The sequence below is a fragment of the Manis pentadactyla genome, chromosome 12, assembly GCF_030020395.1.
Source record: "Manis pentadactyla isolate mManPen7 chromosome 12, mManPen7.hap1, whole genome shotgun sequence".
Taxonomy (NCBI): Eukaryota; Metazoa; Chordata; class Mammalia; order Pholidota; family Manidae; genus Manis; species Manis pentadactyla.
The window spans coordinates 16,688,038-16,704,715 of NC_080030.1; the positions used below are offsets into that span (position 1 = coordinate 16,688,038).

The 16,678-nt window shown below is 39.4% G+C and overlaps 1 protein-coding gene and 1 pseudogene across 1 annotated transcript; both read left to right on the forward strand.

Moving 5' to 3' along the window:
* The first annotated feature begins 765 nt into the window (after positions 1-765).
* LOC130679747 (olfactory receptor 7G2-like) lies at positions 766-1,749 on the forward strand (annotated as a pseudogene).
* A 13,430-nt stretch (positions 1,750-15,179) lies between these two features.
* Positions 15,180-16,166, forward strand: LOC118921322 (olfactory receptor 7G2-like). The gene has a single exon (XM_036903029.2). It carries the CDS (start codon positions 15,183-15,185, stop codon positions 16,164-16,166), a length of 984 nt encoding a protein of 327 aa, XP_036758924.2. The 5' UTR covers positions 15,180-15,182.
* Positions 16,167-16,678: the final 512 nt, after the last annotated feature.

Here is a 16,678-nt window from a genome sequence, read left to right on the forward strand (position 1 = left end):
ATTCTGAAATCTGGGGTGTTGGTTTAGGAATGCCGCTTCTGTATGAGGCCGAGCATTAACAATGATGGTTCAACAGAGTCAGCTAAGCAGTCAGATATAAGGTCAGACTGAGTCTCTGACGTGCAGGGCACTCATTGTGTCCTTGTTGTAGCCACACCAACCTGTTTCCCCGTGGACGAATGGAGTGGCAATGTGTGCGTGGTCTGACACGTTTGGAATTCATCAGCCATCTCAGGGAACTTGGATGCATGCCAAAGTCTGGGCACTACAACTCTGCAAGACAGCTCGGAGAACTTCCTTCTTGTCTTTGTGTTTCTTGAGGGAAGAAATATTTCTGAAGGAAACACCATGTGTCACCCATTTTTTTTTTAGTTTCACCACATGCACAGGGTATGAAACATTGGTGATTAATAAAAATAAGGCACACTAAGGGGAGCAGAGGGAGGATGGTGTGTGTGAGATAGGAAGGGGGAGAAATTAGCAGAGGGACAGTTGTGAATATTCACCTGACTTCAAAATATAAAGAGTTTTATTTCTTTTTATTTATTTTGGTTTATTGGACTTAAGCATGCAACAAAATGTCTGGGCCTTCTATTCAGCTCCTGGTTCCCAGTCATCATTCCAGAGTCTCTCACGAGTAAGTCTGCAGTGGCACCAAGAACTGGCATTTCAAATTACTTCCCTTACAATGCTGGTGGTGCTCATCTGGGGACTATTTATTTTCTGTTCTTTTCATCCCAGTTTTCCATCAGAATCATTGACTACATGGAACCCCAGAATCACACAGAAGTTTCAGAATTCCTCCTCCTGGGATTGACAGAGGATTCAGAAGCACAGCTCATCCTCTTTGGGCTGTTCCTGTCCATGTACCTGGTCACTGTCTTGGGGAACCTGTGCATCATCAAGGCCGTCAACTCTGACCCCCACCTCCACACCCCCATGTACTCCTTCCTCTGTAACCTGTCCTTCACTGACATCTGTATAAGTACAACCAACATCCCCACAATGCTGGTGAACATCCAAGCGCAGAATCAGCACATCAGTTTTACAGGCTGCATCACCCAGGTCTGCTTTCTCTTTGTTTGAGCTGGATTTGAAAATTTTATTCTTGCCGCAATGGCCTATGACCGCTATGTAGCCATCTGCCATCCACTCGGGTACACGGACATCATGACGCCCCAGCTCTGTGTTCTGCTCCTTCTGCTCTCTCTGCTCCTCAGCATCGTGGATGCCCTGCTCCACAGTCTGATGGTGCTGCGGCTGCCCTTCTGCAGGGACCAGAAAATCCCCCACTTCTTCTGTGATCTTGCTCAGGTCATCAAGCTGGCCTGCTCTGACACCCTCATCAATAACTTATTGATACATTTCATAGGCAGCCTACTTGGGGGTGTTCCTGTATCTGAGATCATGTTCTTTTATACTCAAATTCTCTCTTCTATTTTGAGAATGCCCTCAGTGGAGGGTAAGTGTAAAGCCTTTTCCACCTGGAGGTCTCCCCTCTCAGTTGTCTCCTCGTTCTATGGGACAGGTTTTGGGGTGTACATTAGCTCTGCAGTTACTGACTCTTCCAGGAAGGCTGCAGTGGCCTCAATGATGTACATCATGGTTCCCCAGATGATGAACCCCTTCATCTACAGCCTGAGGAACAGGGACATGAAGGGGGACTTGAGGAATATAATCAGTACGATACCTCTCTCTTTAATGGGGTTACCTGCTTTGAACTTGTTTTTCTTGAATGCGTCAAAGTGATTGGATTCCTGGGTGGGCCAGATGCCTATTTCAACCACCACCATGTGGCTCTAACATTACCAGATCACTCCATGGTCACGTGTATCTCAGCAATGGCTTGAGTTGTGATGATACCTTTTGTTCAGGTCAAGGATGATTCAGATTGACCTCAGTTTTCTAAATTCACTTTCTTTGTGCTGGACCCACACAACCAAAGCTGAGTCAGTGGTTCTAGTTTAGTGATTTTTTTTTGACTGCTCTCCAAACGAGGAAAATTGTTGAAAGTGAATAGGAGGGGGAAAGGATTGAAGGCAGGCTGCAGTCATTTCTAGAGACTAGCTTTTGTCTGATCTGTGGTTGCCACCATGCCAGTTGCATCCCAGATGTAGGTGTGCAGTGGGGCAAAGGAGCTAACCTTTCAAACCCCCATTTAGTACTCAAACTAGTCATTTGTAAAACATACCCTTCCAAGTCTATGTTAGCCTCCACAATTACCAAATGATCTCACTCATATGTGGAGTATAAGAACAAAGGGAAACAGAAGGAAAAAAACAGCAGCAGAATCACAGAACCCAAGAATGGACTAACAGTTAGCAAAGGGAAACAGACTGGGGAAGATGGGTGGGAAGGGGGGACAAGGGCGAGGAAAAAGAAAGGGGGCATTACGATTAGCATGTATAGTGTGGGGTGTCACGGGGAGGACTGGACAACACAGAGAAGACAAGTAGTGATTTTACAGCATCTTACTATGCAGATGGACAGTGACTGTAATGGGGTATGTGAGGGGGCTTGGTGAAGGGGGTAGCCTAGTAAACATAATGTTCTTCATGTAATTGTAGATTAATGATACCAAAAATTTGATATAATTAGATTATCAGAGTGGTTTGAGATGATTGTGCGATATTTGAGATTCATCAGTGGGAAGCAGATACAGGTGTCATTCTTGGACATAATGGCCAGAGACAAAAACCTGACTGTCCTCTCCTTTTTAAGTTGATGCTGTACCTTTGCATAACATCAACAGAAGACGTATGTGTTATGAGTGAATGCTGGTCTTCAAGATGTATCATCACATCCTAATTCTCCTTACTGTGATATCATAAATATGAATTTGTATGATACTAGAGTCAGTGGTACTTATTTAGAAAAAGGCCATTTTCAGTGAGGCACCTTCAGCTGGATTATCTGAAGGGATGGACAGTGAATGTAATCATGTGTATCCCTAAAATACAGACTGATATGGAGAAGACACAGAGAGAAGGTGCTACCAATGTAACCATGCAGAGAAATCATGTTGAGGCAGCCAATACTTAATTTTCATATTGTACGTTTTGCCTTATAAAAAGTCATGTATTTAGCTTTATGCATCTTTTATTGTTTTTGCATGTACATGCGTAGAATGTATTGAGAAGATTTGCTTCTTTATGACCTTCTTAAAGTTTCAACTGAATGAATGAATATCACTTCTTGGTTGTTATTCTCCTCATTGTACCTCTGAGATTCATACGTGTTATTGGGATTAGCAACTATTTGTTTATTTTCAGTGCTCTCTATATTACATATGGTTATGATAAAAAGAGATAAGGCTTCTGATGCTGATTAAATTTTTGGGAAATACTTTGTCCTATTATGAATAAAGCTGTTTGAATATTCTCTTCCATATCTCCTGGCATAAATCAGAGAATGTTTCACAGCTGGGGTGGAGCTATTGACTATTAGGAGTATCTTTCCTCCTTTTTGTAGTTCCCAGGAGATTTCCTGAGCAGTTGGGCCAATTTACCCACACATTATATGTTCCTGCTATTCTACATCATCACAAAAACATTTTCATTCGTCTGATGAAGGGCTGTGAAATATTTAATTCACTTACATTTCTCTTATTATGACGGGAAGCATTTTCACTTATATAGGACATTTATTTTCCCCCTTGTGTGAAATCCATGATCTGTCATATTTTCATTGAAATCCATGTCTGTCATATATAGTGCCTGTCATATACAGTATCTGTCATATTTACATGGGGATGTTTTATCATTTTCTTATACATAAAGAGGTCTTTATTCAATTGATATTGCCATCTTTTTTGAGTTTATGCATAGAAAATCTTTTCCTTAGGTGAGTGACTCATTTTTCAAGTGCTTTATCGCCAGTATTTGTGATGCATAATTATGCTGAATTTTGAAATATTTAATTTGTCAGTATTTTCCCTGATGATTTTGCTCAATAGGCCTTCATGTTGAAATCCCTACTTAATGCATTCTAAAGGACAGATATGTTTGCCTTTTACATGAGGCATAAAGCTATGTGAAATTAATTTTTATGTTTGGTGTGAGTTAGAAGTCCATATTTGTTTTATGTCTGAAATATTTTTCTTGCAATGTCCATCCATTCACCAAAATGTCAATCAGTAATAAGTATGTTGCTCATCTATGCATTGGTATTTTTCTGGACGTTGTTTTCAGAACAGGAGGCCTTATAGTTATCTTGCACCAATATCGTATTTCTCAATTATTGTATCGCATCAGTCAGCTTAAACTAAATTTATTGTTGTAACAAATGAGTCCCATTTCCAATTTTAGTTTGAATCCCAATAGTATATTGTACCACAGGATAACCACTTTTATGTCAATGTGATATTTACTGCAACATTATTGACTACAAGACCCATAATTTTTATCTTTAGCCTGTAAGCTATATGTGGATGCAACTATTATGAAATTGGGAAACATTGGTTGTGGAATTCTACAATGATAGTGAAATATCTGTTCATGCTTAGCCCATACTGATTACAGAGTACATACTAGAGTGTGCTCAGAGAATGATATCAACAAGAAGGTAGAGCAGGAGGCCGTTTACGTATATTCCTGCAGTAGCAATAATTTGTTCCACCCACATATTCTTAAAGAGTCATCATGTTTCTCTTCCTTGTTAAAAACTCATTGTTTAATTCTCAATCCTTCCCTTACTTGACTTATTAACATTGATTCTGTTTATTATATATATTTTTTATTGAAGTATAGTGGATACACAATTTATATTGGTTTCAAGTAGAAAACACAGTGCATCAACAGTTACCCAAAATACTAAATCCTCACTCCAACTAGTACAGTTACTATCTGTCAACATAAAAAGATGTTGCAGAATTGATGATATACTACAATCCCTGTGACCAACTTATATTATGATTGAGAATTTCAGTGCTGTTTATCCCCTTCTCTCTCTCTTTCCACTCACTCCAACCACTCCCCCACGGTAACCACCAGTCTCTTCTCTGTGTCTACTGCAATGAATCTACTATAATATTTTTGTTTTGGTTTTAGATTCCAGAAATAAGTGAAATCATATGGTATTTATCTTTCTCCACCTTGCTTGTTCACTTAGCATAACACCCTCCAGAACCATCTACGTTGTTGCATACGGCAGGATTTCTTTCTTTCTTCATGGTGGAATAAAATTCAATTGTGTATATTTACTGTGTTTTCCTTATGGAAATCATTTATGAATGTATTCTCCCATTTTGTATTTTACCTTTGTTCCGTTGATGGTGTCCTTTGCTGTGCAGTAGCTTTTAGTTTGATATATTCCTACTTGTTCACTTTGCATTTTGTTTCTCCTGTCTGAGAAAATGTGTCTGGAAAAATATTGCTCTATACTTTTGATTAAGACATGTTTTCCTTTGCTTTCTTCTAAGAGATTTATGATTAAATATCCTGCATTCAGGTCCTTGATCTATTTTGAGTTGACCTTTATGTATGGAGTTAGGCAGTAACCCAATTACATTCTCTTACATGTAGCCATTTTCCCAACAACAATTATTGAAATACTATCTTTTCATCATTATATATTCATGGCTCCTTTATCGTATATTAATTGACCATATATGCATGCATTTATATCCAAGTTCTCTCTTTCTTTCCTGTTGATAGATGGGTCTATTCTTGTGTCAGTACCATACTGTTTTAATTACTGTTGCTTTGTCATATAGCTTGAATTTAGGGAGTGTAATCCCCTCAGCTTTGTTCTTCTTTCTCAGGATTGCTTTGGCTATTTGGGTATTTTTGGTCACGTATAAGTTTTAGAACTCTTTGTTATGGTTCATTGAAAAGTGCTGTTATAATTTTGAAAGGGATAGCACTGAATCTCAAAATTGCTTTGGGCTGGATGGTCATTTTGACAATTAATTCTTCCTACCCACATGCATTGCTGATTCTTTAGCTGTGTGGCTAGCTTTTGCATATCCTTTACAGAGTTTTATGAATGAACAGAAGTGCTTAGTTTTGATATAGTTGACTTTGTACATATTATTCATAATACCTTGTTTGTGAAATCCCTAGTTACTTGAAACTGAAGAATTTGTAGTTTTGGCTACAAAATTCTCCATCTGCAATTCAGTTTTGTCTTTGATGAGAGGCAGGAATAAATTTATTTTTATGGCTCTGAACCTTTGAATAAATAGTCCATCCTGTTACCATAATCCCACTTCACTTCTGTGATAAATAAACTGTGAATTTATACACAAGGCATGTTAAAAGGCAAAATTCAGTTGAGGTCACTTGAATACCTAATTAGTTTATCAAGAAATTCATTGCTAGCATCCCATCCAGCAGGTGGAGAGATGGGATGTTTTATAGGCATGAGTGGAGGACAAGGAAGTTATTACCAAAAGAAAAAAAAAAGATGGATTCTTTCAGCCTTGGACATCTCTTTTGGGGGAAGGGACTGGCAGGGTTTATTGTGCAGATTAACTCCCTAGTGCTGATAAGGAAGTCTCAGATCAACTGTTAAGTGGTCACGTTCTTGGGACAGGTTGAAGCTGTAATTAAGTCTGGGTTTGCTGTCATGGGGGACAAATAACTCCATTTGGGGTCTGCTGTTTCTTTTCTGTGACTATCAGTGTATAGCATAACTGAGCCACATCCTAGGGAAAATGTCTTTGCACAGACATAGCTTGATTTTTATATCTCAACATCCTAGGGAGCACTAAATGTTTTCCTTTTTGTATTGTAATTCAGGTAATAGGAATTCTCCTTGGTCATGTTTGGGAGCAGAGAGGGAGAGGTCTTTATCTACTAGTCGAAGACCATAGGGAGCCTGGTCAATTTCTTCTTATGTTTGCATTCCTTTTTTCTCCCTGATAACTTGATGGGGCATGTCTCTGTTCATTACCTGTTCCCAGTGATGAGGAGGAGGGGGAACAATGTGGACAACGAAACTGACCCTACAGGCTACACCTGCACTCTCCTGGTGTCCCTATTAGCATGTGAGATACTTAAGATGCAGCATTGTACAGAATAGGAGCAAAATATCCAGAATTTACAAATATTAACATTTTGCCATTCGAATTATCTTTCTAATGTCAAAATACAGCAGGAAGATATAGATATATACTTTTTATTCTATTCCATTCCCCTCCTTCACTTTTCACTCCACCAGTCATGAATTTTGTTTCTAGGGTTTATTTTAAATTTTTGTTACATAAATATGTATATGTGTGTATGTATGTATGTATCTATATAATATGCATATATTATATACATATATGTAAACAAATATATTTATATATATATGCATATGCATGGGAATATACATACAGGTAAAATATATATGTGCCCATCAAAATGCCTAATTGAAAAGAGAAAATTATGTCATAAATGATACATCACACAGTTAAATTTGATGACCCAGAGTGAAATGTACCAAGAGTGATGAATCACAAAATGTATTAAACACCAGTTTTAAATGACCTTTTCAGCATATAAAGAACTGAAATACAGAATACGAATGTATTATGGATAGTATCATAAGGGAGTGTGGGGACAATTGAAGTTCCCTTGGCCAGGATCCTCACCTGAACCTAAAGTGCTTGGTGATGTAATTGGCCCCCTGTCAGGCTACTGCTCCCACACCCATAGACAATAAACTATTTTGACTGAGTCACTATATAAATTGCTCTGCTCAGTGCTCTGGATGCCCTGAATGGAGGCAGAGATGAAGGAGGATTGCATACCTGCAGACTGTTTATTGTAGATGTAATTCTAGTGCTTGGAGTATTGCAGGGAGAATAAATCTGGGTAATAAACACTTTTTCCCCAAGAATATTCTATTGTTAGTCCTCATTCTCACTGAATCCATAGTGAACTTGCCAAACCTGAAACCCTTTGACAAGACAAGGAGGAAAAGTTTTGCTTTACCTCTTAGGTTCCCTGACTGGGTCTGAAAATTTAACTGACAAATATTACTAGCAAAGAAGCATACACATTTATTTCACATATGTTTTATGTGACGTGGGGGCATTCATAGGTAATAAAGACCAGAAGAAACAGTTAGGCATGATTATCTGTGTCTAACTAGGTCTGATGAAGAGTTGAAAGTCGTGTGGAAGTACAAGAGGTCAGAGGGAATGGGGGGCACTGAGCAGGCCGTCTGTCTTGAAGCTCCTCTCTGTGCCCTTTGCCTTTAGATACAAGGATACTCGCTGCCTTTGCCGACCAGGAGGGCTCACATGAAGGTTTCATGACTTGTCTCAGGGAAAACCTGCTGGAGAATGTCCGAGTGAACTTCCTGCTTCTGATATTTTAAGAACCTCCTCTGACTTAATTTTTGATATGCCAAGACATTATATTTTGGGATAGTGCTTCCTGAACGCCCCCACTTTAACATGAAATATATGGAAAACACAGGGGGAAATAGCGCATATCAAGGTCAATGTAGTGGTTCCCTCTGGGAAGGGAAAAATTATCAAGAATGTGGAAAATAAAGTTGGAGGGAGGGGGGACTTCACATATACACGTGTTATTTTATTTCTTTATGAAAACTTTATGTAAGATGACAATGTATTTTTGATGGTGAATGGGGACTGTTACTAGGAAACATTGCTTAAAACACCTTAACTGTATTTATAAATATTTATACCCCCATAAAAAAGTATGTTTCCCACCTAAAATTGGACTTGGGTTTCTTGATATGCACCCTCCAAGTCAACTGTGAAGTTGGTTCAGATTCCCCATGGAGCCTTTTCTGGAATGTGAGGAGGAAGAAATTTCCTCAATTGCTCACGGTTCTTCTGCTTGTTTAATAATCAAATTGACAGGAGACAGAATAACAGGAGAAAAAACAAAGTTTAATTTCATATGTAGGAGGAGTTCATAGCTACAAATACCAAAGACAGAAAGGACCATGGGTCTATATGTCATTCTGAAGGAAGGAGAAGAGGGGAGGGGTCTGAGATTGCAAAGGAGAAGGGAGGCAATCACAGGAATATGAAAGAATAAATATTTGGTAACCAAATCTTTGCTGGGCCACACAGAAATGTTGGCACACAGAGAGGGATGGTTCAGCCTAGCCACACCCTTTCCTGTCTACCACCCCTTATTCACATTAGAATGTAGTTACCTATGGGGATGGCTGTCCTACCAGAGAAAGTGCTCCATCTAAATTGTTTTTATGCTCTAGTCAGGTGACCATTTAATAATGTACATAACTGTCAAATCACGATGTTGTACAGTATAATACTGTGTATCAATGATACTTCAATAAAAATTCCCAGAAGAATATTTTTATTAAACTGAGGGGAGAGGTCAAGTTTCTTTCTGAGTCTTTTGGGCCTTGATTGCTTCTAGCACTGAGACAATATGAAAGTCACAGTGGCACATCTTGGGGCAGCCTGCTCTTGGCCCCTGCAGAAACAAAGATGCCTTTGTTTGTAACTATGAAAAGAACACAAAATTAATTAGAGAATAGTGTGTGTGTACAGATGCAAGGCAAGTGAAGCCAGGTAAACAGACACAGGTGGGTAAAAAATAGTTGGAATGCAGCCATACTGAATTCCTACTGTCTGTGGATTTGGTCTGTAAGGGTTTGCACTGCTCTGGGATCAGAATGACACTAAATTGGCTTGGTTAATGAGGACTTGGGATATTGAGCCCCCAGGGAGACAGAGAGTCAGCCTGTGACCACCTCACACAACCGCCCCACCAAGTCAGCAACCAAGGTTCCTGAGGTTCCTCCCAGGGATGCTCCTTCTTCATCATGAGCTATTGCCTCTGTCAGGCTGTCTGCCTTTCCTGAGGACAGACCTCCATCTTCCACATCCAGGGGATGCATTGATCATCAGTCCTCACTGAAGTGAACCAGGTAACATAAACCCATGAGTTAATGAACTTGAAATAAGATGAGGTGTTTTACCAAAATTATTTTCTGTGGAGGCAGTGAGGCGAATTCATGTTTAAAATGATCAGAACTCATTACGCCATTGAGCTCTGGCCTCAGTGTCAGTGCACTGGACATCCCACATATGGTATTTGCATATCCCACATGGCACCAGTACTCCCTGGCCTTTGTACCCCTGGTTTCCTAACCCCATTCTGTACGGTGCATTTCCTCCAGAGCCAAAATCTGCCCCATCTCAGACAGGATTTCTGTTAAATTTTATGATATTTATTTCAATTCTCGGGGTGGTGACACGGAAATGCTTTGCTGATATTTATATTTAATTCTCATTCCTGGCTCTTCATAACATGATTGTGTAGAACACCTCTTGTTTTGTCCCCATAGCCAATCTGGGGAATAAGAGGATGGCACAAGAAACTTGGATTTTTAGACCGTTCGTAGCCCACCTGTTCTTTAAAAACTACCAAATATTTTAAGTAAAAGCAGCAGAAAACATGTTATTTCTCTAATGTTTCCTTTTATTTTTTATAACTTAGTACATCAGCATCACAAATAAAAGATATTGTGATTTTAAAAACGCATATGCCCACCCCCTCACTCACATCAGTACAGAATGAATGAATGCTGACATTTTATTGTATTGACTTCAAGTTTATTATTTTCATTTTGGTATTTTGGTATCATTAATCTACAATTACATGAGGAACATTATGTTTACTCGACTACCCCCATAAACAAGTCCTCCCCACATACCCCATTACAGTCACTCTCCATTAGCATAGTAAGATGCTATGGAATCACTACATGTCTTCTCTGTGTTGTACAGCCCTCCCTGTACACCCCCCACATTATGTCTGCAAATAGTAATGCCCCTTTTTGCCCCTTCTCCCTCCTTCCCTTCCCACCCCTGCTCCCGATTCCATTTCCCTTTGGTAACTGTTAGTCAATTCTTGGGTTCTGTGAGTCTGCTGCTGTTTTGTTCCTTCAGTTTTTTCTTTGTTCTTGTGCTCCGCAGATGAGTGAAATCATTTGGTACTTGTCTTTCTCCACCTGGCTTATTTCACTGAGCATAATACCCACTAGCTCCATCCATGTTGTTGCAAATGGTAGGATTTGTTTTCTTCTTATGGCTGAATAATATTCCATTGTGTATATGTGCCACATCTTCCTTACCATTCATCTACTGACGGACACTTAGGTTGCTTCCATTTCTTTGCTATTGTAAATAGTGCTTCAATAAACATAGGGGTGCATATGTCTTTTTCAAACTTACTGCTGCATTCGTAGGGTATTTTCCTAGGAGTGGAATTCCTGGGTCAAATGGTATGTCTGTTTTTGAGTTTTTTGAGGAATCTCCATACTTCTTTCCGCAATGGTTGAACTAATTTACATTCCCACCAGCAGTGTAGGAGGGTTCCTCTTTCCCCACATCCTTTCCAACATTTGTTGTTGTTTGTCTTTTGGGTGCTGGCCATCCTGACTGGTGTGAGTTGATATCTCATTATGGTTTTAATTTGCATTTCTCTGATGATTAGCCATGTGGAGCATCTTTTCATGTGTCTGTTGGCCATCTGAGTTTCTTCTTTGGAGAAGTGTCTGTTCAAATGCTGTGCCCATTTTATAATTGGATTATTTGCTTTTTGTTTTTTGAAGTGCATGAACTCTTTATGTATTTTGAATGTCAACCCTTTATCAGATCTGTCATTTATGAATATATTATCCCATACTGTAGGGTACCTTTTTCTTCTTTAGGTGGTGTCCTTTGCTGTACAGAAGATATTGAGCTTGATATAGTCCAACTTGTTCATTTTTGCTTTTGTTTCCCTTACCTGGGGAGATAAGTTCATGAAGAAGTTGCTCATGTTTATGTCCAAGAGATTTTTGCCTATGTTTTTTTCTCGGAGTTTTATGGTTTCATGACTTACATTCAGGTCTTTGATCCATTTCAAATTCACTTTTGTGTATGGGGTTAGACAATGGTCCAGTTTTATTCTCTTACATGTAGATGTCCAGTTTTGCCAACACCAGCTGTTGAAGAGGCTGTGATTTCCCCATTGTATGTCCATGGCTCCTTTATCATATATTAATTGACCATATATGTTTGGGTTAATATCTGGATTCTCTCTTCTGTTCCACTGGTCTGTGGGTCTGTTCTTGTGCCAGTGGCAAAGTATCTTGATTACTATGGCTTTGTTGTAGAGCTTGAAGTTGGGAAGCGAGATACCCCTGCTTTATTCTTCCTTCTCAGGATTGCTTTGGCTTTTGGGGTCTTTTGTGGTACCATATGAATTTTTAAACTATTTGTTACACTTCATTGAGGAATGCTGTTGGTATTTTTATAGCAATTGCATTGAGTCTGTATATTGCTTTAGGCAGGATGGCCATTTTGACAATATTAACTCTTCCTAGCCAAGAGCATGGAGTGAGTTTCATTTGTTAGTGTCCTCTTTAATTTCTCTTAAGAGTGTCTTGTAGTTTCAGGGCATCAGTCTTTCACTTTCTTGGTTAGGTTTATTCCTAGGTATTTTATTCTTTTTGATGCAATTGTAAATGGAGTTGTTTACCCGATTTCTCTTTATGCTATTTCATCATTAGTGTATAGGAATGCAACAGATTTCTGTGTATTAATTTTGTATCATGCAACTTGGCTGAATTCAGATATTACTTCTAGAAGTTTTGGAGTGGAGTCTTTAGGGTTTTTTACATACAATATCATGTCATTTGCAAATAGTGACAGTTTGACTATTTCTCTACCAATCTGAATGCCTCGCATTTCTTTGTTTTTCTGATTGCCGTGGCTAGGACCTCCAGTACTATGTTGAATAACGGTGGGGAGAGTGGGCATCCCTGTCTTGTTCCCGATATTAGAGGAAAAGCTTTCAGCTTTGCCTCCAAGTTTTTATATAAAATAACACAATAATGTGCCTACAGAGGTGCCCCTATTGAATTACCCTCTCTTTTCCCCTCTCCCACCTCTAGAGGCATACTATCATGAACACAATGGCTTCTGTCATGCATGACTTTGGACTGTGTCTGAATTCATAGTTATATATATAGAGAGAGGCAGTAAGCATAATTCCTATTAGGACATGGAGAAATAAACTGTGATGGAACTGTAGAGTAAGATATTTCCTGAGGTTTTGTTTTTTAATTTTTTCCTTTTTTTAAAATTTAAATACAGTTGATTTTTGTCTTGTTTTTATGTTAATGCAGCTGGACTAAATACTAAATTAATCAAAAAATAAATTGCATGAGAGATCCAACTGTAAATGACATATCCAATGTGGTCATATTCAAAAAAGTTCTAAAAATTCAAAACAGTGCAATTTTTTGTGGTATCATAATATTAAATACAGTAAAAACTGCAGAGGTATTTTTTATATCAAGTTAGTGCCATGGTTTTTTTTTGGAAGTAAAATAATCAATATTGCATAAATACATGATATAGGGACTTCAAATATATTCGTATTAAATATTGTAATAAAAACACCTAGTAATGCTGATATAAGTGAATTTGATAATGTTGATTGGTTGGTACCAAGATCTCCACTGGTGTATTTGTGATTTTCTTTCACTTGAATGATTCATAATAAAAATAAATATGTGTGTTTAGGATCAATAAATATTTTTAAATTTCTCATGCTGTAGGTCTTCATTATTTCTGTTAATTCCAATATCTAGTTATTTTTGTTATTTGATTCATTAAAATCGCTGTGTATTTCATCCCATGTTCTTGCCGGATTAATAATGACATCACTGATGTTTTCATCACTCCATTTCTACATGATTAAAGTTCCCAACTGGAGCCTCAGCTCTTAATCTCTTCCCTGAATTGCTGTTGTCATAGTTGGGATGTTTTTTTGATTGTTTTCTTCCACCTGCCGAGCCCACTGCTTTCTTCTGATGAGTGAGACATGCCAGGAGATGCTGTTCATGGCAGAAAAGGAGAACCACGATAGGAAATGTCAGGGTGGGGGTGCCCTGTGCTGACTGCCATGCTGGATGTGTTTCTATTCATCACTCATCATTGCAACATCCCCATAAGGTCTGATGAGGGTTCCCGTTACATAAGTGAGGACACGAGGCCTCTGCAGAGACAATGTTACCAGTTCACAAAGCAAGTGCTGGTCGGGACTGAAATTACTGTTTGAGTTCAAGTAATCCTCCAAATGATAAACGCTTTCATGGCCTCTGATCTCTTCCCAAGAGAGGGAAGACCACTGCTTAACAGAGACAATCCTTTAGGTCACTTGTTTGGCTTGTAAATACCGTATGTTCCTGCATTATCTTGTCTCAGTCTTCCAAGCACCAGCAAATTGTTGCTATTTTCACAGAAGCCAATGCAATTCATTCTCTCTCATATTTAACTGTTTTTCTTAAAGACATGACATTGTCATCATAGGAGAAGAAATCCGCTTGGGATGAGACAGAGAATCTCCCTGAACCAGTGCTCTGCTTCTTGTAGAAGGAACCACTAAAGCAGATGAGGACCACTTTAATGGGGGCATCTTATGAGCTTCAGGTTGGTGGGTAACATTTTTTATCTTTGCCAGGAGCAGAGCATATACTTGGGTGGTTGCAAGGGCCTTGTATATGCTACTTCATGGGTAGAGGTAGACATACCTTGAAAATAAGTGAAAAGAGTTTCGGCTTTGTTCAGGATGAAATATTGAAAAACTTGAAGGATTATGAAATCTGCATGACTGTTTATATAAATGCTAGCTGTGTATCATTCAGAGGCATTAACAGAGGTTATTTACAAAAGCCCACTCAGAAGATAGTCTAAACTGTGACCCAGTTTTTGCTGTGCACTGACTGTGTACTTCATGTCCATGATCAAGCCTCTGCTTACCCAAGTGTCCTCAAGGGTAAATGGGGTCAGAGCATGAACTAACCCATCTGTTACATGACAGAAACTTAAGATGACTCTGCAGAATGCCAAGTATGGGGACCATTGTTCTGGAATACAGATTTCATAATGTTATTCTTGTTCTTTTGTTTGCTTGAAGGCATGGGATATTTCTAAAGGAAATGCCATTTCTTATTCATGGTGTCTCAGCACTTGGCACAATGTGTAAAACGGAGTTGGTGATCTCTAAAAATTTGGACCAATAAAGGGAAGATAGGCAATAGGTGGTGAGAGAAGTGGTGTGAGAGATGGTGATGGAGGGAGAAATTAGCAATGGGACAGATTTGAACCACAAGTTCCCTGGTGGTAATGTTGCTGTTAGATCAGGAACTATTTTTTCTTTTCAGTGCCTCTTTTACATCAGATTATTAACAACATGAAGCCTACAAATCACACAGATGTTTCAGAATTCCTCCTCCTGGGACTGACAGAGGATCCAGAGTTGCATCCTGTCCTCTTCGGGCTGTTCCTGTCCATGTACATGGTCACCATCCTGGGGAACCTGCTCATCATCCTGGCCGTCGGCTCTGACCCCAACCTCCACACCCCCATGTACTTCTTCCTGTCCCACCTGTCCTTTATCGACATCTGTATAAGCACAACCACCATCCCTAAGATGCTGGTGAGCATCAAAATACACAATCAGCACATCAGCTACACAGGATGCCTTCTCCAGATGGGCTTAGTCATTGGTTTTGGTGTATTTGAAAGTTGTCTCCTTTCAGCAATGGCCTATGACCGCTACATGGCCATCTGTCACCCCCTGATATACACGGTCATCATGAACCCCCAGCTCTGTGTTCTGCTCATTCTGCTCTCTCTGCTCATTGGCATGGGGAATGCACTGCTCCACAGTCTGATGGTGCTGCAGCTGTCCTTCTGCAGGGACCTGGAAGTCCCCCACTTCTTCTGTGAACTTGCTCAGGTCATCAAGCTGGCCTGCTCTGATACCCGCATCAATAACTTCCTGATATATTTTATGGCTTCCCTCTTTGGGTGTGTTCCTGTATCCGGGGTCATTTTCTCTTATACTCAAATTCTCTCTTCTATTTTGAGAATGCCCTCAGTGGAGGGAAAGCGTAAAGCCTTTTCCACCTGTGGATCTCACTTGTCAGTTGTCTCCTTGTTCTATGGGACAGCTTTGGGGGTGTACATAAGTTCTGCAGTTACTGACTCTTCCAGGAGGACTGCAGTAGCTTCAGTGATGTACATCGTGGTTCCTCAAATGATAAATCCGTTCATCTACAGCCTGAGGAATAGGGACATGAAAAGCAACTTTAAGAAAATAATTAATAGGATACCTCCATCTTTAATGATGTCACCTGCTTTGGACTTGTTTTTACTGAATGAGTCAAGGTGACATGATTCCTGGCTGAGCCAGACACCTGTTTCTTCCACCACAGTGTGCCTCAAAAATGACTGGATAACATAATGTCGAAATGCATTTCAATACAGGGTTGAAACATGATGATGCTTTTTTGTGTATCTCCATGATGTTTGAGAATGATTTTATTCTAAACTCGGTTTCTTTGCCTCTGGGTCCATAGAAGCAATGCTAAGTCATAGGTTCCACGTTTAGTATTTCTTTTTTCTTTTTTCTTTTTGTAGGTTACTCTCCAAATGAGTAACATTGTAAAAAGTGTGTAGCATATGGAAAGGATGAAAGCAAGGCTGCAGTCATTTCTAGAAACTAGCTTCTTTCTGATCTGTGGTTACGACCATGCTGGTTGCAGCCCAGAATTAGACGTGCAGTGAGGCAAGTCTGTTAGCCTTTCTAACCCCAATTTAGTACTCAGTGAGACTAGTCATTGGTAAAACATACCCTTTCAAGGCAACCCTCGCATCCACTATGCTCATTTATATTAACATAAA